The 22697-nt window shown below is 39.8% G+C and overlaps 1 protein-coding gene across 1 annotated transcript in view; it reads left to right on the top strand.

Annotated features, from left to right (window-relative positions):
- Window positions 1-22697, top strand: part of CPS1 (carbamoyl-phosphate synthase 1) — a 166491-nt gene that overhangs the window by 5697 nt on the left and 138097 nt on the right. Inside the window, exons 2-6 of the mRNA XM_087706402.1 lie at window positions 1273-1382; window positions 8836-8980; window positions 12662-12751; window positions 14304-14360; window positions 15376-15468. Of these exons, the coding sequence (XP_087562528.1) occupies window positions 1273-1382; window positions 8836-8980; window positions 12662-12751; window positions 14304-14360; window positions 15376-15468 (495 nt within the window). The remainder of the gene's footprint in view (window positions 1-1272; window positions 1383-8835; window positions 8981-12661; window positions 12752-14303; window positions 14361-15375; window positions 15469-22697) is intronic.

Raw genomic sequence — 22697 nt, 5'->3', positions numbered from 1 at the left:
GAGATTCTCAGTCATCCTGGTCATGGGTGAGAAGTGAAACGTCTTCAAAGAAGAAACAAGAAAGTCCAATTATCTCCTAAAAAAAAGCATCTTTGGGATGATATTTATTACTCTATTACAGTGGTTCCCAAACTTGGCAACTTTAAGACTTGTGGACTTCAACTCCCAGAATTCTCCAGCCAGCAGAGTTGCCAAGTTTGGGAACTGCAACTCTGCAACGTGCTCTACATGGGGCAGCCCTTGAAGAGCATTCGGCGACTTCAGCTTGTCCAGAATGCAGCCGCGCGAGCGATCATGGGTGCACCTCGTTTCACCCACGTAACACCTATCCTCTGCGAGCTGCACTGGCTGCCTATTGGTCTCCGGATACGCTTCAAGGCGCTAGTCATCACTTATAAAGCCCTTCATGGTATTGGACCTGGGTACTTGAGAGACCGCCTGCTGCCAATTACCTCCACTAGACCGATTAGATCCCACAGACTAGGCCTCCTCCGAATTCCATCCGCCGGCCAGTGTCGACTGGCGACTACTCGGAGGAGAGCCTTCTCTGTGGCTGCTCCGACCCTTTGGAACGAACTCCCCGTGGAGATTTGAACCCTCACCACCCTCCAGGCCTTCCGCAAAGCCCTTAAAACCTGGCTGTTCCGACAGGCCTGGGGCTAAAGAACTGTTGCCCCCGCCTTGAATTGGTATGACTGTTGTGTTTTAATCATGCATTGTTTTTTATGTCGTTTTAAATTCTTGTCTGTATCCCCCTTCCCTGGTTTGAGTTGTGAGCTGCCCTGAGTCCCCTTCGGGGGAAAAGGGCAGCATATAAATATAATAAACAAACAAACAAACAAACAAACCACTGTTCTATTACAAACAACCTTCCAGCGCTTGTTATATTGTTTAGGCTTTATTGGTTTCAGTGTTGCCTTTATTGTGCTGCATTTCTATTGTTTATTTGACCAAATTTCCCATTTCACCTGAGGAAGATTTTTTGTTTTGTTTTAAAGTTGATAAAATGGAGTCCAAGCTGAATTCCGTTAAAATACACTTACGGTAACTAATTTTACGTGCTACATTGAATTTTACTGGTATATGCTATTGTTAAATTAGGATTCCCCCCCCCCCCTCATCTAACTGTAAAATATAACACAGCAACAAAAGCGCTTCCATTTTCAGTTCCCTTACATATGACAGAATTATAAAGAATAGAATGTATTACTTAGAAGGAATTATACATGTGTGGATAACGAAATGCTGATTATCATGGACTTTTCCCTCTAGGCACAGAGCGCCAATTTGGTGCTGGAAGATGGTACAAGGATGAGAGGTTACTCTTTTGGGCATCCATCCTCTACAGCTGGAGAAGTTGTATTCAATACAGGCCTTGCTGGGTAAGAGCACACAATCTCTTTTTCACACTACAACACTACCACATTAGAATGTGAATTGTAATTAACCATAGAGAAGGACTTCACATATGTTGTTGACAACTTTGTGATTCAGGGTCACCTGAACCCAGACATTGTCCTAATGAAAATTAACAAGTTGTCCTATTTTTTTTAAGTTAATTTCTGACCCAACGCAGATAAACATGCTTTAAAATGCTCAAGACTCAGAAATATAATAATAATTTGATTTGATTTGATTTGATTTGTTTATTATTTATAGGCCGCCCTTTTCCCTGAGGGGACTCAGGGCGGCTTACAATTTATAGGGAGGCGGATACAAGACAATAAAACAATAAACATGAAAACAGTGCAAGTAAAAATAAAACACAACATTCATCATTCGGGTGGGGACAGATTACGATCTTTATCCCCAGGCCTGACAGGATAGCCAGGTCTTGAGGGCTGTGCGGAAGGTCTGGAGGGTGGTGAGGGTGCGAATCTCCACGGGGAGATCGTTCCAAAGGGTCGGAGCTGCTACTGAGAAGGCTCTCCTCCGCGTAGTTGCCAGTCGACACTGACTGGCGGATGGAATTCGGAGGAGGCCTAATCTGTGCGATCTAATAGGTCGCAGGGAGGTAATTGGCAGGAGGCGGTCTCTCAAGTACGCAGATCCACTACCATGAATAATCTTCACATATAATGTTACAGTAGATTTTTAAAACATGGTTGTACAGTTAAGTTATTCGAATACAAAAATCACATCATGATTTAAGCTTGAACCAGGACAGTATTTCCACATCTTCCAGAAGGAGCCCACTCCAGATTTTTAAAAAATTGTCTGCCACAACAGCTCTTCACAACTTAAAACTAATATTGACATTTTTCATTTGTCCCTTTCCTCTTTATAAACAAGGGAAATTATTATACATACATATATGTAATATGTGTGGGGGAAAAGGGTCGGAAGTGGATAAAAGCTGTAAAGGTAGAAATAAAAGAGAAAATTGGAATAATCTCCTCTCTTCTTCTATCTAGCCAATGAACCTATTTAAAAACAAAGCTTATTGTTATTTTTAAAAACAAAATGGAAAGCCATCTGCTGTTGAAATGGTTTAGAAGTGTCTTACTAACCAAAAGAGTTAATAATATATATTTAAACTGAGTAAGGTTAAGGTTAAGGTTTAATGAATTTGTATGCCGCCCAATCCCGAAGGACTCTGGGCGGCTTACATGAAAACAATTTAAAGAATATTAAAAGAATTTAAAATACAAAGACAAAGCAAATTAAAAGAACACAACATGCACTCAATCTTAGGGGCTGGAGCTCAATCAAGGATCAACAGCCCCAGGCCTGCCGGAACAGCCAGCTCTTAATAGACTTTCGGAAGGCCGAGAGAGTGGGGAGGGTCCGGATCTCAGGGGGTAGATTGTTCCATAGGGCTGGGGCAGCTACAGAGAAGGCTGTAGCTTTCTCCCGGGGAGAATGGAATATGTTTTTCATGGCATTTAGTAGCTTCCCCCCCTTACTGCATCCAGGTTTATCTGATTGCCGAATTTAGCTGCTGTGTAGCAAACTCCTTCCCTCAGCACTTTGCTCAAAAACATTCTCTCCCCTGCTGCTCTTCCCCAGACCTCTATGCTGTTATTTGGGTTAGCTTTTCATCTGGATCCCTAGTAAATTATTTGGATCTTGATTTATCATCTCTTTGGCTGTTCACCTTCGCCTGCCTTAACTTGCCCTTTTTAATCTAATAATATAGAACCATTGTCTGTGCATTCTATTTTTTTTTAGATCTCTGCCGGTTGTATCTTTGGTCTACTTAGGGCATCCTTGTTTTATTCATTCTTAGTTGACTCTAAAAATAAATTTATAACAAAAACTGATTTAGTTTATTGAAATATTTAAAGAAATTTAAATCCTTCCGTGCCGCTTTGAAGATCTGGCTGTCCCGGCTGGCCTGGGGTTAAGATTCCAACCCCACCCGAATTGTGTGACTGTTGTGCTCTCTTTTAATATGTTGTATTGTTTCCATATTGGAATACTGTTTGTCTCCCCCCCCCTTTTTGAATTGTGAGCCGCCCTGAGTCCCCCCATGGAAAAGGGCGGCATACAAATAAAGGAAATTCAAATTCAAATTGAATACTTTTACAGTATATTATTTGCAAGGTAGCCAACAATGCGAAATGTAGCTACTCTTCCAGACAGGATGGAGATTGGGGAAATCTTCTTAGAACTTAACTGCACTGCCTAGTTGCCCTGTCATAAGAACATGATCCCAACTACCTTTGGAGTGCAGAAGTGACAATGTCAGCCTTTAGTCACTTCCATGTGCTTTGAAATTTAACCTTCAAATGTCTTTTCCTTTTGTTTTTTTGGAAAATAATTTCTAATTGTCAGCTTATGGGCTCTTGGCCACTTCTCATGGAATTCTGTCTCTCTCTACACATACTACAGTGGTGGGTTTCTGCTGGTTCGCACTGGCTCGGGAGAACTGGATGGTGAAATTTACCGATCCGGTGAGAGGAGGTTCGACCGGTGGACCGGAAGTAACTTCCGGAACGCCTGCCCCAGCCCTGTTGCTCACTCGCTCACCCCCGCCCGTCTGGAAGCAGCTTCATCGCTCGCTTCCCCCGCCCATCCACACTATCATAGCCCAATTCATTGTCAAGTCCCATACCTGGGAGTTGAGGTGGTGAAGGGAGAGGCATGGAGAGATCCAGTGGCACAATCCACCAGACAGCAGCGGCAAGCTCAGGAGTTTTCTCCTGGATTCCCATCTGTCCTGCCTCCTTCGATCTCCCAAAGTTCTTTCCCCAGCCTGCGATAGCTTTCTACTGGATTCCCCTCTGTCCTGCCTTCTCAGATCTCCCAAAGTTCTTTCTCCAACATGTGATAGCTTTCTACTGGATTCACTCTGTCCTGCCTCCTTCGATCTCCCAAAGTTCTTTCCCCAGCTTGTGAAAGCTTTCTACTGGATTCCCCTCTGTCCTGCCTTCTCCGATCTCCCTAATTTCAACCCTTAATCCTTCAGTTGTCTATTTTTGGAAGGTTTTCCCCTCTCTTCCCCCCTCTCTTTATAGGAGTCCCAAAATTTTTTGCCACATGGCTTGAGGATGGTGACTGAGTGTGCATGAGTGATGTCAAGTTGTCCATACCCGCCCGGTCACATGACTGCCAAGCCACGCCCACAAAATAGGCCACACCCACAGAATAGGTTCTAAATAAAATTAAAACCCATCACTAATATACAACTAATATATAGGTATTAGTATACCTACATATACTACTTTTTTCTCTTTCATCTGTTTTAGTGTAGGGTTCTGTTACTTGTTTTTCCAGTTACATGTAATTTGGCCTTTAACACAACTTATTTTTTTATCTACCACCCTTTTAATTCAACATATATATATATATATATATATATATATATATATATATGTGTGTGTGTGTGTGTGTGTGTGTGTGTGTGTGTGTGTGTGTGTGTGTGTGTGTGTGTGTGTATGTATGTATATAAAATATTGGGTTTCTGTCGTGATGGACTCTTGTGACGAGCCGATTGACAGATGATGGAAGCAGTTAGCTTCCTCCCATAATTGGGGCTTACCAGGGGTTGTGACACTAAATATATACCTTCTTCCCTGGCTTCAGCTGATAAGGAGGAGACCTGTGGCATAATGGCTAAGACGTTTGCCTAAGATGCAATACAGCACAGGTTCGAATCCCAGTAAGGGTATGGCTAGCTGATGAGAGCTAAATAGCTTGAAATAGATCTATACTAGTCTCCCTTTATTTATTTATCAGCACAAATAAAACACACACACACACACACACACACACATATATATATATATATGAAAAATTGGTTTAAAATGATCTCTTATAATGATTTTAAGTCAATCTATCATCATACTATTTAATCCTGCTTATTAATCAAGGAGAGATACTTATTAATTGAGAGCCAGTTTGTGTTTAAGATTCCAGGTTAGAAACCCGGAGGCTGTGACTTCTGTCTTAGCCCTGAAAACCTGTAGGGTAAACTTAAGCCAGTCACTGTCTCTTTGCCCAAACCACCTCACAGGGGTGTTGTGGGGAAAATAATAGGAGGGGGAGGTGTTGGTTATGTTTGCCACCTTGAGATATTTGTAAGAATAAAGGTGGGATACAAATAAAAAATAAAAAAAAATATTCCAAACATATTTACGGTTTCTTCCACCTTTAAATCATGAATATTCAGTTCTGGCCAGCTTTTCTATTTCCCTATCTCTACCTATTCTATGCTTTAGAAATATTTAACATGATGGGTAAGTGCTTCTATCTCAGTGTTTCTCAACCTTGTCAACTTGAAGATGTCCGGACTTCAACTCCCAGAATTCCCCAGCCAGCAAATGCTGGCTGGGGAATTCTGGGAGTTGAAGTCCGGACATCTTCAAGTTGACAAGGTTGAGAAACACTGTTCTATCTGGAACAGAACTTTTGAAATACTGCAACTTAAGGGAACCCAGACCATTTGACCAGTTTGGGAAGATAATTAAAGCATTACTGCCACTTTCTGAACAAATTCTGCTTTCTTATCTGTGAAATCATCACACCAAAGAAAGACTCTTCATTACTCCCACCGGAATTCAGTAGCAGCTACATTAAAGTACATAAATTTGGTTGCAAGGTTTTGCATCTGGAAATAATTATTTGGGCTTCTTTGACATGCTAAATACTAGTTCTTTTAATATACCTGCCAGCTCACAACTGCTTCATATAGATCAGAATGATGGAGAGCACTACTAATTTTTCTACCGTGATAGATGATGGGTAATATATTTTGCTGCATCACCACTGCCAAGTTGCACCAGAAGGATTAATTTCCCTTCAAGATGGTGGTTTATTGGCAGAAATGTTGTTTGTAAACTATGCATGAGCTTGTTTTCAAATGCATTTGTTCCTCCGCTCCCCAAAATGGATCTAAGTTCCACACAGCTTGCCACTGTATTCAGAATATGTCTCACGGGAATCAATAATCAGAGTTCCAGAGATTGTGGGAAAGTATACCCTGCCAATTTGGAGGATGGCAAGCATAGCTTGCATGAGCTGTTGAAAAGCATCTTTGGCACAATATAAATCCTGTGCTACAGGTAGTCCTTAACTTACAACCATTCATAGCCATTCAAAGTTACAACAGCATTGGAAAAACTTACAACCAGTCTTAGGACTTGATTTGATTTGATTGCACTTATATGCCGCCCTATTTCCCAGAGGGACTCAGGGCGGCTAACAAATCAAAGGGAGGGAATACAAACAAGGGGAAAAACGACAAACAAGCAACTACAAAAAGAATTTAAAAACAATCAACAACCACACAAATTCGAACGGGGATGGGAACTCGTCAGCGCCAGGCCTGTCAGAACAGCCAAGTTTTAAGGGCTTTGCGGAAGGCGTGAAGGGTTGGTGAGGGTCCGAATCTCCACGGGGAGTTCGTTCCAGAGGGCCGGAACAGCCACAGAGAAGGCCCTCCTCTGGGTGGTAGCCAATCGGCATTGGCTGGTAGATGGGATTCGGAGGAGGCCTACTCTGTGGGATCTAATAGGTCTGTTGGAGGTAATTGGCAGCAGGCGGTCTCTCAAGTACCCAGGTCACTTATGTCCATTGCAGCATCCCCACAGCCACATGACCAAAATTTGGGTCCTTCGCAACTAGGTTGTATTTCTGATGCTTGCAATATCCTGGGGCCATTTGTGATCTTCCCAGCCAGCTTCCAACAAGCACTTAACAATTGCAGTGATTCACTTGACAATGACAAAAAAAGGCTACAAAATTGAACATCACTCACTTTGCAACTTAGTAATGGAAATTTGGATCCAAATTGTGATTATAAATTGAGGATTACCTGTATTGAGGTCTCATAGGATTAATGTAATGTTGCTGAACATTACAGGGTATTAATACCAAGGCTAGACCAATCCTTATTATGAACAACATTGAGACCGGAGTATAGAGAGGTATGTGGTTAAGCTAAAATTATAAAACCACATTTATTCAAATAGATATGCCTGATCTATGAGTCGATTCAGAGAGACTCCTTGTGAGATTTCCTTGTTGGATGTGAGCCAAAACTAACATATTTCAAATAATTCTAAATAACTACAGAACTGGCCTCAGTTATTAAGGAATATGTAAACTGTGCCTGATAATCCGCCCACTAGTATTTTGCCAATAAAAGCCACAAGCTTAGGAACAAGTTGTGATACTTTAAGGCGCCGCGTTTCCTTGCTCTCCTCAGATTATCAATATTCAGAAAATATTTAACCAATCCTTTGGGCCAGCACTAGCAAAAAGGCTGATCTTCCCTGCATACAGAGACCTACTGTCTTTTTTTATACTGGATTTCACAGCATATCAATGCAGGGAGATACAAAAAAGCATTGATAGGTATATTATATTCTGTAATGATTTTTGCTTTACTGAAATACTTTTGTGAAATATAGCAAAGTGACTGAAAGTAGAAATGCAATTGTGTATCCATACCTTTATTACAATAACTTTTGGCCCAGGGGCTATAATTAATAAAAAAAAGCATTCACACTTAACAGGAGGCCAGGTCTGCAGTAATAATTTATATACTTCAAAACTGCCCAACTAACTTCGACGGTATTACTTTATTATAAGCCTCCAGGGTTACAAAAATCATTCATTAAAACTAAGGACCTAATTTGTTTTAGTCATTGGCAAAATCTGCATATCAAGAATTACAAAATCATAGTCTGACATATTTCATACCAATTGTTTAATCTGACACCATCATTTCTCTTAATTGGTTAATACATTTAATTGTTGATATCAGCTCACCACCACTCTGGATTAGTTAAAGTGTTTTCCTGCGTGCAACAATCCATCTTTTCACAGGGAAGTCTGCATTAAAAAAACAACACGCTTCTTGCAATTTGCTGATATTTGAGAAATAATATGGCACTTAAATTATATATAATTTAAATAACAATGAAATAAATTCTATTTAGCCTGTGTAAATCATCCTGAAGAATGCTGGTGCCTTTACAAAGAACACTAAGAATACTTCATTTTTGAGTACTGTGAAATATATCCATATAAAAATGAAGTTCATGAGTTGGAGGGGAACATTTCTTAGCTATCACTTGCACAAATGTTGTATCAGACTGAATGGGAATTTTTCCCTTGAAATCTTTAGGTGCATATTGTTTACAGATAATTAATTGACTACCATTTCTTTCATTGGTCAATTTATCATAATTAATAGCAAAAATGGCAACATTTAACTTCTCCCCTCCGATTAGAAAGTGTTAATATCTCCAGCCAAATCAACAGTTCAACAAAACGGTTAACCTGGTTTCTTATATTCCGTCTTCCAGCCTGCTGATCTGGCAGGGAGTATTAATTTTGTGTGGGTTTTAATCTAGAAAAACAATTTCCTATTTGTGCTAAATCCAGATACACCGAAAGTCTGACTGATCCCAGCTATCATGGGCAGATCCTCACCATGGTCAATCCCATCGTAGGAAATGGCGGTGTCCCGGACACAGCTGCTTTAGATGAAATTGGCCTCAGGAGATATTTGGAGTCTGATGGCATCAAGGTAAGGAACAACCCCCCCCCCCCGTAACACAAAAATATTGGACATAAAATTTGGAAATGGGCGCAAGAAATTGCAGGAGAACAGATAAAATACAAACCCGAAATGTTTCTACTGGGAATAATCAAAGGGAAATATACAAAGAAAATTAAGTACATATTAACACATCTGCTAACTGCAGCTAGAATAGCATTTGCCTAATGCTGGAAACAAAATAATACCCCCTCGGGCGAATTAGTGATAAAAAAAAAACTTTGGATTGTGCAGAGATGGACAAATTAACACTGAAATTAAAAGATAAAGAGGAATCGGAACATTATGAAATTTGGAACAATTGGTACAAATGGCTGCAAAACAAGAATAAAATTAATTAAGCCAAAAAACTATATATATATAAATATATATAGAACTGTGTATAAAGGTGTGTAAATATAGAAGCAAAATATTATATACATGTACAGGTATGATGACATAGCAATGTTGATGTAATAGCAATAGCAGTAGACTTATATACCGCTTCATAGGCCTTTCAGGCCTCTCTAAGCGGTTTACAGAGAGTCAGCATATTGCCCCCAACAATCTGGGTCCTCATTTTACCCACCTCGGAAGGATGGAATTAGAATTAGAATTAGAATTAGAATTGATTTTATTTGTAGGCCGCCCTTTTCCCTGAGGGGACTCAGGGCGGCTCACAGAAACCAGGGAAGGGGAAATACAGCACTAAGACGACAACACATAATAAAATAATAAGCAACATGCATACAACATTCGGGCGGGGTAATGGTCCTTATCCCCAGGCCTGACGGGCGAGCCAGTTCTTCAAGGCTATGCGGAAGGCCTGGACGGTGGAGAGGGTACGAATCTCTACGGGGAGCTCGTTCCAAAGGGTCGGGGCCGCTGCTGAGAAGGCCCTCCTCCTTGTAGTTGCCAGCCGACACTGGCTGGCCGATGGAGTACGGAGGAGGCCTAACCTATGAGATCTTATAGGTCGTAGGGAGGTAATTGGCAGAAGGCGGTCTCTCAAGTATCCAGATCCACTGCCATGTAGGGCTTTATGGGTGATCAGTAGCACCTTGAAGCGCATCCGGAGATCGACAGGTAGCCAGCGCAGCTCGCGGAGGATAGGTGTAATGCGGGTGAATCGGGGTGCACCCGCGATCACTCGCGCGGCTGCGTTCTGCACTAGCTGAAGTCGCCGGATGCACCTCAAGGGCAGCCCCATGTAGAGCACGTTGCAGTATTCCAGCCTAGAAATCACGAGGGCCCGAGTGACTGTTGTGAGGGCCTCCCGGTTCAGGTAGGGTCGCAACTGGCGCACCAGGCGTACCTGGGCGAATGCCCCCCTGGTCACAGCCGCTATATGATGGTCGAATGACAGCTGTGGATCCAGGAGGACTCCCAAGTTGCGAACCCTCTCTGAGGGGTGTAAAATTTGACCCCCCAGCCTGAGTGTTGGATTAATGGCCAAATTTTTGGGAGGGAAACACAACAGCCACTCGGTCTTTTCTGGGTTGAGCACAAGCTTGTTAATCCTCATCCAGTCCATGACGGCCTCAAGTCCCCGGTCCATCACGTCAACCGCTTCATTGATTTGGCACGGGGCGGACAGATACAATTGAGTATCGTCCGCGTATTGATGGTATCTAATCCCGTGCCTACGGATGATCTCTCCCAGCGGTTTCATGTAAATGTTAAATAGTAGGGGGGATAAGACCGAACCCTGCGGCACCCCATATTTCAGGGGCCTTGGGGACGATCTCTGCCCTCCCACTAACACCGACTGCGACCTGTCCGAGAGGTAGGAGGAGAACCACCGTAACACGGTGCCTCCCACTCCCACCTCCCGCAGTCTTCGCAGAAGGATACCATGGTCGATGGTATCGAAAGCCGCTGAGAGGTCAAGGAGGACCAGGATGGAGGGATGTCCTTCATCTCTGGCTCTCCAAAGATCATCCATCAATGCGACCAAGGCGGTTTCAGTGCTGTAACCGGGTCTGAAGCCTGACTGGAAGGGGTCTAGGTAGTCTGGAAGGCTGAGTCAACCCTGAGCCGGTGAGATTTGAACCGCTGACCTGCTGATCTAGCAGTAGTCTGCAGTGCTGCATTTAACCACTGCGCCACCTTGGCTCTTAATGACTGTAAGGTGTTGTAGAAGGGAAAAAATAATAAAAAAATCTGCTAAAAAAAAAGAAAAAAAGAAAATGACTTATGACTGTTTTTCACACTTATGACCGTTGCCGCTTCCCCATGGTCACATGGTCAAAATTCTGACACTTGGGTTGTACAACTCAAGAATGGACATTGAAAGTTACAAACTTAGCCGAGATGGCTAAAATATCGGCATATCTTAAAGATCACTCAAATGAGAGATATAAACGAGACTGGAAAAAATGGATTGACTATATACAAAACAAATACGGGACTAAGAAATTCCAGTTAGCCTATGCTTAAGATCAGGAATGATTTAAACTGTTCAAAGTTAGTGTAGCAGGAAGAAGCTAAGATCAATGTAGAGATGTTATTAACCTCTTTTTTTATTTCTTTTTTCTCAATAGATTTTAGACTGTGTTTGTTAAAAATCTATACCGTATACGGGCTCTGGGAAGTCGGTGGGGGAGGGAGGTGGGGTGTTGGGGGGGAGGGCGGGGGGAGGGAGGGATGTATACTATGTGTTAGATTTCAATGTAATGTGACTTCACATGTATACTGTTTCTCTTTAATTTCTCTGTAAAAATAGGACAAGTTGAGTACATTGACATATAGTGGAAATACACCAAGGGGAGGAGTAGTGGGATAGAAGAAAGATGGGTAGAGAGGGCGGGAGAGAGGATGGGAGGCAGGGTGAGAAGGAAGGGAGGGAGTGGACTGGGAGAGAGGAATGGTAGAGGGGGAGGGGAAGTAGGGTAGAGGGGAATGATGGAGGGAAGATAGAAAGATGGAGGGGGGCGGAAGAAAGAGGTGTATGGAGAGTGGAAGAGGTAGATTGGGTTTCTATTTTGGGGGGTATTGTTGACAAGAGGAATTGCTGTGATTATTGTTTAATGTTGTATGGCCCCGGCTATGCACAGTATATATGTGAGTGTATGAAAATGAAAAATGGAAAATAAAAACATTTTAATACAAAATTCTGACACTTGGCAACTGGAATATATTTATAATAGTTGCTGTATCTTGGGTCATTTGATCAACGTTGGCAACCTTCTGATAAGCAGTTGCCAGATCCACTCAACAGCCATGTTACTAACTTAACGTTGCTTGTGCAAATGCAGCTTCGCGTGATCATGTGCTTGTGTGACCTGGGTCGCAACAGGCCACGGCCCAGTAGGTTAAGAGCCGAGGTGGCGCAGTGGTTAGGGTGCAGTACTGCAGGCCACTTCAGCTGACTGTTAGCTGCAGTTCGGCTGTTCAAATCTCACCGGCTCAAGGTTGACTCAACGTTCCATCCTTCCGAGGAGGGTGAAATGAGGACCCGGATTGTTGTTGGGGGCGATATGCTGACTCTGTAAACCGCTTAGAGAGGGCTGAAAGCCCTATGAAGCAGTATATAAGTCTAACTGCTATTGCTATTGCTATCCCTGCTCTAGACCATGTCCTCAGTAAAACAGACTTGGAATTAACCCTTTCCTGCTAAGCATTGTTTTAAAACACTTTTAGAATAGTTTTAGAGTCACGTTGTCTTCATAGGTTTCCGGTCTGCTGGTGCTGGACTACAGCAATGAATACAGTCACTGGCGGGCAGTCAAACCTCTGGCTGAATGGCTGAAAGAAGAAAAGGTGAGGCAGAATATCTTTCCTATGGAAAATATTTTTATATTATTTTTATAATATTCATAGCCTAAATATTTCTAGGTTGATGGGTTGTTTCTTTGCTATGATTGAAAAAAATGAAAGTCCATCTTTGATAGCAGCTTTCACTGAATATTAAAAATATTTTTATTAATAGCGATTTGTGTTTTACTGTACTGCAAAAATCAAAGAAGATGTCTCTTTTCTATTCTTATTTACTAGATTAACAACAACCTGGAGTTTTTGCAGGGTTTTTTTTTTTAAACAAAAAAGTTTTTCTCTTTCTCTTTACACCAGTGGAGAAGAAACACAGCTTGATATTACAACTTCTTTCCTGGTTCTATACGGAGCCCAGAATCTTTGAGAGAAATTATGGAGATTATGTGTTACCAGTTCAAATTAACTTTATAAAGTACACTTCTCTTTAAATCCTATCTCCCCTCAGAAAAACATTTCCCAGGATTCTTTTAACAGAAATATTGGCAAGTCAAAAAACCTACCTGCCTTCTCTTGTGTTATAGTGATCATGTTGATGTTATGATATTTTGACTGGTTTGTAGATGAAAGTTACTATACAGCAGTGGTTCCCAAACTTGGCAACTTTAAGATTTGTGGACTTCAACTCCCAGAATTCTCCAGCCAGCTGGCTGGAGAATTCTGGGAGTTGAAGTCCACAAATCTTAAAGTTACCAAGTTTGGGAACCACTGCTATACAGGATTGAAATAAATCTGTGGCAGTTTCAAGCTCAGTTTTTATGACATTGTTGATTTATTAGTCATCATATGGGTTCATAGCCTAAATATTTCTAAGCTGATGGGTTGTTTCTTTGCTATGATTGAAAAAAAAATGAAAGTCCATCTTTGATAGCAGCTTTCGCTGAATATTAAAAATATTCAACACACAGCACTTATTGGTATTTTAGTATGACATATAGAAATTATATTTGTATATGTTGAATGTTGAATGTTTATTTTATTTATATGCTGCCCTTTTCCCCCGAAGGGGACTCAGGGCGGCTCACAACTCAACCAAGGGAGGGGGATACAGACAAAAATTAAAACAACGCGCAACAATACATAATTTAAAACACACAAGAGTCATACCATTCGAGAAGGGGGTAGAAGCTTTTTAGCCCCAGGCCTGTCGGAACAGCCAGGTTTTAAGGGCTTTGCGGAAGGCCTGGAGGGTGGTGAGGGTTCGAATCTCCACGGGGAGCTCGTTCCAGAGGGTCGGAGCAGCCACAGAGAAGGCCCTCCTCCGGGTAGTTGCCAGTCAACACTGGCTGGCGGATGGAATTCAGAGGAGGCCTAATCTGTGGGATCTAATCGGTCTAGAGGAGGTAATTGGTAGAAATTATATTTGTATATAGAAAATATATTTGTATATAGGAATTATATTTGTATATAGAAATTATATTTTCATATGTTTATATTATATTTGTAATAAATGAATTAATGAATTAATTTCCATAATCAGATGGAATTACCAGAAGTTTCAATTTTTAATTTTTAGTATACTACCACTTGTTTTTCCCCCCAGGTACCAGCTCTTTATGGGATTGACACCAGGATGCTTTCGAAAATAATTCGAGACAAGGTAGACAAAATCGAGTTATTGAAAAGTCCCTGTAGTTGGCTGTTATAATAAAACTTTCCAAATTATTTTTGGATAAATGAAAACTACAAAATAGTTCCCAAACCTTTGACTTAATCATAATCTTCTCTAAGTGGATATGAAAGTAAAAAGCAAAATAATAAGGTGGACAAAATATTTTCCTTTTTATTGACACTTTTCCTGAATTAAATTGTCAAGTTGCTTTTTCCTTGAAAACTGAAAACATGAAATCCACAGATTTTTTAAAAAAATGCTTCAAAAGGTCAAACTGAAATAATTTAGCACATGAAAATAACAATCATAAACTTCCTTCAAATATGAAGTACCATGACTTTTAATATTAAATTTCAGAATGGTTCTTGCTTGGTTTAAGCCGAGTTGAACTCTTTCACCTACATCCGTTTATACCTTGTAAAACAGAATAGGGTTTTTTTTCTGTTTCTTGATACTTTTAGTTTTTTTTTTTTTTTTTAAAAAGAAATAAATGGGCTTTTGGACAGAATTCAAGGCAAATACATTTTTTCTTCTCATTATGGGAATTATAACAAATCAGATCATGGTGGCATTAAGCCTCATAGGCCTCTCCCCCAACTTTTCCCCCCAAAAATCTGAAGAATTTGGGAGATAATTCAATAAGAATGGTGTTAGGTCTGTGACCGATTATTTCTGCTCTTTATTTCAGTTGTCTTTAATTTATATATAGAAAGATTAAGTAAGGCAACTATTTTGACTTTTGGGTGCCCCACATAAACATTTAGTGCTGACTTGAAACCAGCTTTGGACTATTGCAATTACTTTATATTGAATGATTTTGAGAATTTGTTTTTCTGGCTTTGCTGTGATTTATGGGAGGCTGGGACAAAGGTGATATTTTCTTTGCAATGCAGAGTCACCGCAGAATTGCTTTGGAAGTTTGCGAAGTAGAAAGATAGTGGTATGAAAATGTCCTTTGTCCTCAGGTATCTGATAACAATATATATATTTTTTAATTGAACAGGGAACTATTCTTGGAAAGATTGAATTTGAGGGTCAGCCTGTGGAATTTTTGGATCCAAACAAGAAAAACTTAATTGCTGAAGTATCAACAAAGGTAAATATTCCAGTCTCAGTCGAGACATTGTAGAAGTACAGCAGTTCCTTCTGTTGTCCTACTTTTGATTATCATGATGATGAGAATTTCGAAAGCTGTGTATATTGTTTGGGATGAGCCAAGCACCATCATGGGGCCTCATGATTGTGTGATTAGAACAAGTTTAATTTGGAAAGAAGGTTAAGCCACAGGTTCTCATCATCGGTTTATGATATTTGTTTCCTCTGAAATGAATTATTTTCATCCTAGAAGTGGGGGAGAATTTCTTTAAGTTTCTTGATAACTTGGCTATGAAGGTAAGATGACACGAGGAACTTTTTCTGCTATTACTACACAATTATAAAACTGCTGGGGTGGTGGTGGTAAATCTTTTGAATCAGAGGCTTTTGTCTTTGTTATGATGGACCATTCTCTATTTTATTTATTCACTATTTGGTTTGAAAAGAGATATGATAGATTTTATTCACGTCCTGCATCAAATTGGATGTCTTACTGAATGCCGTATCCATGTTTTTGTATACTACAAACCCAGAATGGTTTATTTCACCAAGTCTCTACAAAAATGCACTTGGCAATCATGCATACGAGCACACGTGTAACATTATTTCCAAGTTAGAGAGAAAGATTAAATTAACCCCAATTTCCATTTGGTCACATTTGTTACAGTGAGAAGAGCCAAATCTTACTTTCAAAAATAGTCTGTTGTTTTTAAAAATAAAACGAAACTTTATTAAAACCTTCACTTCTGAAAACTATTACTCTAGACTCCTTTGAATTGTTCAATCATTGAAGACAATGCAAGACTAAGTAAATGAGAGAATTTATAGGGCAAAAGGAAATTCAAGTGGATCAATTGACATCTTCGTTGCCCTTATAAGGGTCTTCCAGATGTTTCTATAGTAGCTGTTTAACATAAGCTAAGTAGTTTATGGTTATGAATTCCAATTCCAATTTCCAATTTAATAAAATTTGTATGCCGCCCACTGCCTAGGGACTCTGGGCGGCTTACAGACAGATAAAAACATTTAAAAATTTAAAAATAAGGTACATTATTAAAATTGCACATCATCCATTCAGTGTAGGTGGGGCTGGACATTGATCAACAGCCCCAGGCCTGCCGGAACAGCCAGGTCTTGACGGCTTTACGGAAGGCCGGGAGAGTGGTAAGAGTCCGGATCTCTACGGGTAGGTCATTCGACAGGTCTGGCGCAGCTACAGAGAAGGCCCTCCCCCGGGGAGCCGCCAGCTGGCATTGTCCGGTCGACGGCACCCAGAGGAGGCCCAACCTGTGAAATCTAGTTGGTCTTTGGGAGGTATGTGGCAGGAGGCGGTTATGAAATGGTTATGTTGATGCTGATCTGATGATTTTACTTGTTTTATGTCAGCTGCCAATTATGTGTTTATTGTTAAGTTATTGTTTATAGAATTTTTAATTATTAGTCACCCAGAGTCATGGTTTTGAGTGGACTGCCATTTGAACGGAAATATATAAATAAACAACCAACGAAGCAAGCAAGGAAAATAGGAGGTTTATGCATGAATTTAGAGAGGATATGACTTAGTTATATCTATTCATGCACCTGCTTAGAAGACTGATCTAGCATGGGAAAGGAACTTATACATGCTGAAATATTTAATAAATAAACAATCTTGTGTGGATTTTGCAGCAATGAAACATGTCAAAAACTGAAAGATAATGTTGCTATATTAGTTTTGGAACTACAAATATTAAATATGTTTGCATGGAAGTATGGACTTAACGAAACCTTCAAAAATCACTAGAAAAACCAACACAATTTTGTTTGTTTATTTATTACAATAATTTATATACAGGTTTGCCTTGTCCTAGGACTGCTACTACTAATTGCAATTTTGTGTGGACTATTCCGCATTATGTTTGCTTAGAAAAAGACAACATGACAAAAGGGAGGCTTATTGCCAAGGTCTGTCCTGCATAAGAAGATAAACATTTTACAGACTTTAAAGAATGGCACAATACAAATTTATAGCTATAGATCCAAAGTCTGAAATAATTGCTGATTTTTTTTCCAGAATAAAAGCTTATTAATTTCCCAATGAAATCAGCTTAAATTAATTAGAGCTCCAATCTTAAATTAGTAATTTTTCAATTTTCCTGAATTAGAACAAATCCTGTTCTCATTAATTTTCCTTTCAATTCAGTATGTTCCATGCAGCAAAATCCTTCATATGTGAACAGTAAGCTGTAACTGTGTGATACATTTTGAATTATCATGACAGAAATTAAAGTAGCCCCCAACTGTTCTGAAAAATAAATATGCAGATCTATAGAATCAGTGTAAATGTTTGTGACATAGAATTCTAATTTTTCAAAGTGAAGCAAACACAGTTGTATGAAATAGAAGTAGCATATTAATTATATATTTTCTAAGCAAGATGGCTTCTTTGACATTTCTGCAAATATGTCATTTGTGAGATTTAGTTGGTTTAGTTCTCATGATTGTCAACATTCAAAATATCATCCAAAATTAAATCAGAGTTCAAGGCAAAGCTTTCCTCAAAATTCCAATTTATTAAGAGAGACATGTTGTCACATCTGTGGAAAACCCGAATCTGAAAGCTTCCTGGGTTTTCCAACCAGTTGAAAGTTCATGATCTTGTCCCCACACCCAGAAGTCCATCACATGGTCCAATCATCCACTGCCACGCTGGCATTTCCACCCATCTAGTTCCGATCAGGTGCAGAGGTGTAGAGACAAAGGATGACCTTGGGCTTCTAGAAAGGAATGTTTTATTTTGACAACAACACATTCTACTCCTTACTATTCCCCCTCCCAATTACCCCACTAACGAAACAGCATAGTAAAATAATAGAGAGTGTGGCAGGCCAAAGATCCTAAAAGGAATATGACTGCAGGCCTGATCATGATCTTCAAGAAGCCTGACTTTGGTACTACTGATAAAAAAATCCATTCAAGAACATTCAACCCGAGTCTTCAGTTATAGATTTATATTGAACCTGAAATGTGCCAGTACATATAAATTTAGAGCTAAATCTTTTTCTCCTTTTTCTCCTGAATAACTTGACCTCTCCTCATATTGGTTTTTAACCTTAAGGCTATTGCACCCAGACAGTGGTGGGTTTCAAAAATTGTTCGAACCTACTCTGTGGGTGTGGCCTCCTTTGTGGGAGTGGCTTGCCACCCATGTGACCGGATGGGAGTGGCTTGCTGCCCATGTGACCGGATATGAAGATGCCAACGACACTTGTCAGAACCACCTTAAATTACCTCACACACAGCACTGGCATGCATGAGAATAGGATGTAAACTTGTTTTTTAAAAGGCATCTTTGGTTTGCGTTAAAACAACTTCAGCACACGCAATGTTCTGATTGCACCACAAACGCATTAGTCATCCTTACCTTTCACAGAGGCACTGAGTTTTATAAATAGGAGCATGATAGTATAGAATAATCACATCCAAGGACCAGTGGTGGGTTTCAAAAAAGTTTGGAAGCTCTTCTGTAGGTGTGGCCTGCTTTCCGGGTCCACTGGTGGAACCTCTTCTAACCGGTTCGGTAGATTTGACGAACCGGTTCTACCGAATAGGTGTGAACTGGTAGGAACCCACCTCTGCACCCAGAGATGAGCATGTTGGAATGAGTGAAGGTATAAGAATATTGGACAGAAAAGAGGCTCAGTAGGATATACATCTGAGGGAATTAATTTAATGGTTCTCCAAATAGCTGGCTCGATTATTTTCACAATTGTATGTAGAACTGATTTCTTTTACCATCTAAATGAATATTCTATTTGCCATATTTTTAAAAATACGTAAAGGGTATAAAATAAGAAGAAGACTCCTTGAGATCTAAAAATTTGTTCCATTTTTAACTATTTCACAGAATTAATTATCACCAGAAGTGGATGACGTTGATAATCTGTGCTAGTACAAAGAATGAGTGATAAAAAGACACTGAAACTAGCAGGTGTAGATGTGGGATGAACACAACTCCCGTGATCCCATTATCTTTACAACTTTATTTTATAGAGTTATAAAGTAGCATTGAAAATAAAGCTGACAATTAACCAAGCTATTCAATTATAGCACACAATGATCTTATTTATTATATTATATTATACTATATTACATTTATAATTTAGAATTATAAGGGCTGCCCAGCCCAGCACTTCCACTATCAAGAAATGGCTTTCATATAAATCAATTTATGATAACATTTAAGAATTTTTATTATCAATAATAGGTTAGAAGAATCTGATAATATTTTTAATAAAGCAATAGGCAGCTCTTGTCAGAATATATTGAAACTGCAACAAATTATTTAATTTTCCTTATTTCTTTTTCTGCATTTTTCAGAGTCTAGGGGCTAGAGTAAATTTAATAATTTCCTTGACATTTCAAAGGGCTGAGGTTGTTTCCAGAGAGTATGAATGAAGGTCAGGTTAGACGTGATAGAGGCTTGTGTCTTTTTTTCCCCTTTTAATCTGGTTTCCCATATATGAAGTTTAAAAGTTTTATGTCAAACTGTGTGAACAGATCAGGAGTAATAAAACCTTACTGCTTTCTGTTCTTTTGTATCAGGTGATAGTTGTCCCTTGCTAAGTAACATTTGAAAAAAGGAATTCTATGTGGTATCTTCTTGAACTTATAATATCTCTTGGAAGTTCATGGTATTACTGGTGGAAGTCCACTTGTGTCATTTCCTGCATATCCAGGAACTAGAGATTTCAGCCAAAGGTGTAAATGTATATTATGTAAGAACTGTCACAATAAGATTTCTCTTCTTTCTTCATAATAGGAACTATAAAGATCTGGGTCTGTAGTTGTTGTCTAGACCAGTGTTTTTCAACCTTGGCAACTTGAAGATATCTGGACTTCAACTCCCAGAATTCCCCAGCCAGCATCCGCTGGCTGGGGAATTCTGGGAGTTGAAGTCCAGACATCTTCAAGTTGCCAAGGTTGAGAAACACTGGTCTAGGAATCATACAATATGGCATGTAGCCCCTGGCATTCCAGATATGTTGGAGACTGAAGGGACTGAGAAGCTCTCTATTGTATGGTGCACTAGACTTCTGGATGAGTCCAAAATTTTAAATTACAGAGAGGATTTCTGCTTTAGTAGTTCACATGTTCTCTTTAGGTCTGTTTCTTTCTTTTCCCCTGAGAAGCTTCTATTTTCCTCCAGAATAGTGGTAATTCACTTGTGAAATGATTCTGTTAAGAGATTATCATCTTTTCATGAAGCCTTCCAGCTGTGAAATATCGGTGTGCCAAAAGAGCCCGATTAAAAGGGGCTTATTAAACAGATAAAAATAGTTCGCTCAGCAGTAGATCAGACATGGACTTTGCATTTAAAATCACAGTTGTCTTAAACCCAATGGATTTGATGACGATGAGGAATGCTGATTTGCATATTGAAGGAACAGAAATAAAATATAGGCAGCCTTCAGAACTACCAATAACTTGTCAATTGATCTATATCAGGGGTAGCCAACCTTTTTATACCTACCACCCACTTTTGTATCTCTGTTAGAAGTAAAATTTTCTAACCGCCCACCAGTTCCACAGTGATGGTGATTTATAAAGTAGGGAAGTAACTTGACTTTATAAAATTTATAAAACAGAGTTACATCAAACCCCCTGCCGCCCACCATGAAAGCTGAAATGCCCACTAATGGGCGGTAGGGACCAGGTTGACTACCACTGATCTATATCAATATGGGAGCAGTAAGGGTGAACATTGAGCATATGATGATAATTTTGCACAAAGTTCCTGAAAGGGCAGAAATCTATTTATATGACCACATTGATCATGACTAGAAGGTTATTAAAACATGAACGAAAACATAGATTAGGATAGAATGAATTCCTTTTTTACTTTTCTCCTAATACTAGAAGACAGCCACTCAGTGAAATTAACATTGGGCAGTAGATTCAGAAAAGATTTTCAAAGAGATTTGTGTGTGTGTGTGTGTTTTGCAAATTACATAATTTGCACAAAGGTCTCCTATATAAGATGTAATGAAACGATGGCCATAGATGTGTAAAAGAGATAGATGGCTCTTCTGTAGCCTGGTGCCCACCAGATAGCTTGAATTACATACCCTCTTATCTGTAGCAAAGACACCACCTTTGGATGGAGCCAAGAAAAGTTCTAACTGAACATAAAAGTGGATGGTTTGTTGCTAAGGAAAAAAGTATAAAGGAGGAATACACAGCATTTTACTTTAAGTTAGCTAAATACTGTATGTACTATGCATTTTATTCTCTTAACCTGCTCTGAAAAGAGGAAGTGGCAACGTAACTTAAATTAAATTTAGAAATGGTATGTTTGAATATCTGGAAAGGTTTTAAAGTAGGACATTATAGAGCCGAGGTGGCGCAGTGGTTAAATGCAGCACTGCATTTACTTCAGCTGACTGCAGTTCTGCAGTTCGGCTGTTCAAATCTCACCGGCTCAGGGTTGACTCAGCCTTCCATCCTTACGAGGTGGGTAAAATGAGGACCCGGATTGTTGTTGGGGGCGATATGCTGACTCTGTAAACCGCTTAGAGAGGGCTGAAAGCCCTATGAAGCGGTATATAAGTCTAACTGCTATTGCTAACCTTCATGTCCTACTCATGAAGTGGATCTGCATAGCCATTCCACTGAAGACAAATCTGGTGTAGATGGCTCCTCATTCTCAACCAGTAGGATTCTACTTCCATTATTCATGCTAAAAGCAGAAGACAGCAGCTTAAAATATTAAAATATGACATTCTCAGTACTACCTTCCTCTGTAATTACATAGAACTTAGGGGCATTTCACAAACTGAATCAGTAGGTAATGAAATGAAAAAGAGATTGAAGAAGTTGCTGGGAAAAATCACTTCTGCGTCTCACAGTAGCTTCTGCTACTACTAATACTATTACTGGTTCTCCTCCTCCATGCCCTCTTGACCCTTTTCTGCCAAACAGACTACAGGAATGATACTAATTGGAGCCATACAGATGTGAACTCCAGAAGAAAACAATAGCAAGTCATTATAGGATTGTTTATGAGAGTCCAACTCAACTAAACGAAGAGATTAATTTATACCTCTATCTATGCCTGTCTGTATAAAGGATCTCTCAATATGTTGGTAGCATGAGCCCACATCCCAAGATATACAACGGGGCACCCTTTCTCAGGCTGAGGAAGCCTACATTCTTCCAGTATTTGAATTAAGGCTTGATTGCTGCAGATTC

Source organism: Thamnophis sirtalis, unplaced genomic scaffold, assembly GCF_051295495.1.
Source record: "Thamnophis sirtalis isolate CommonGarterSnake01/CBP01778 unplaced genomic scaffold, rThaSir2_p1.2 scaffold_1, whole genome shotgun sequence".
Lineage (NCBI taxonomy): Eukaryota > Metazoa > Chordata > Lepidosauria > Squamata > Natricidae > Thamnophis > Thamnophis sirtalis.
This window is presented reverse-complemented; position numbering and strand designations above follow the sequence as displayed.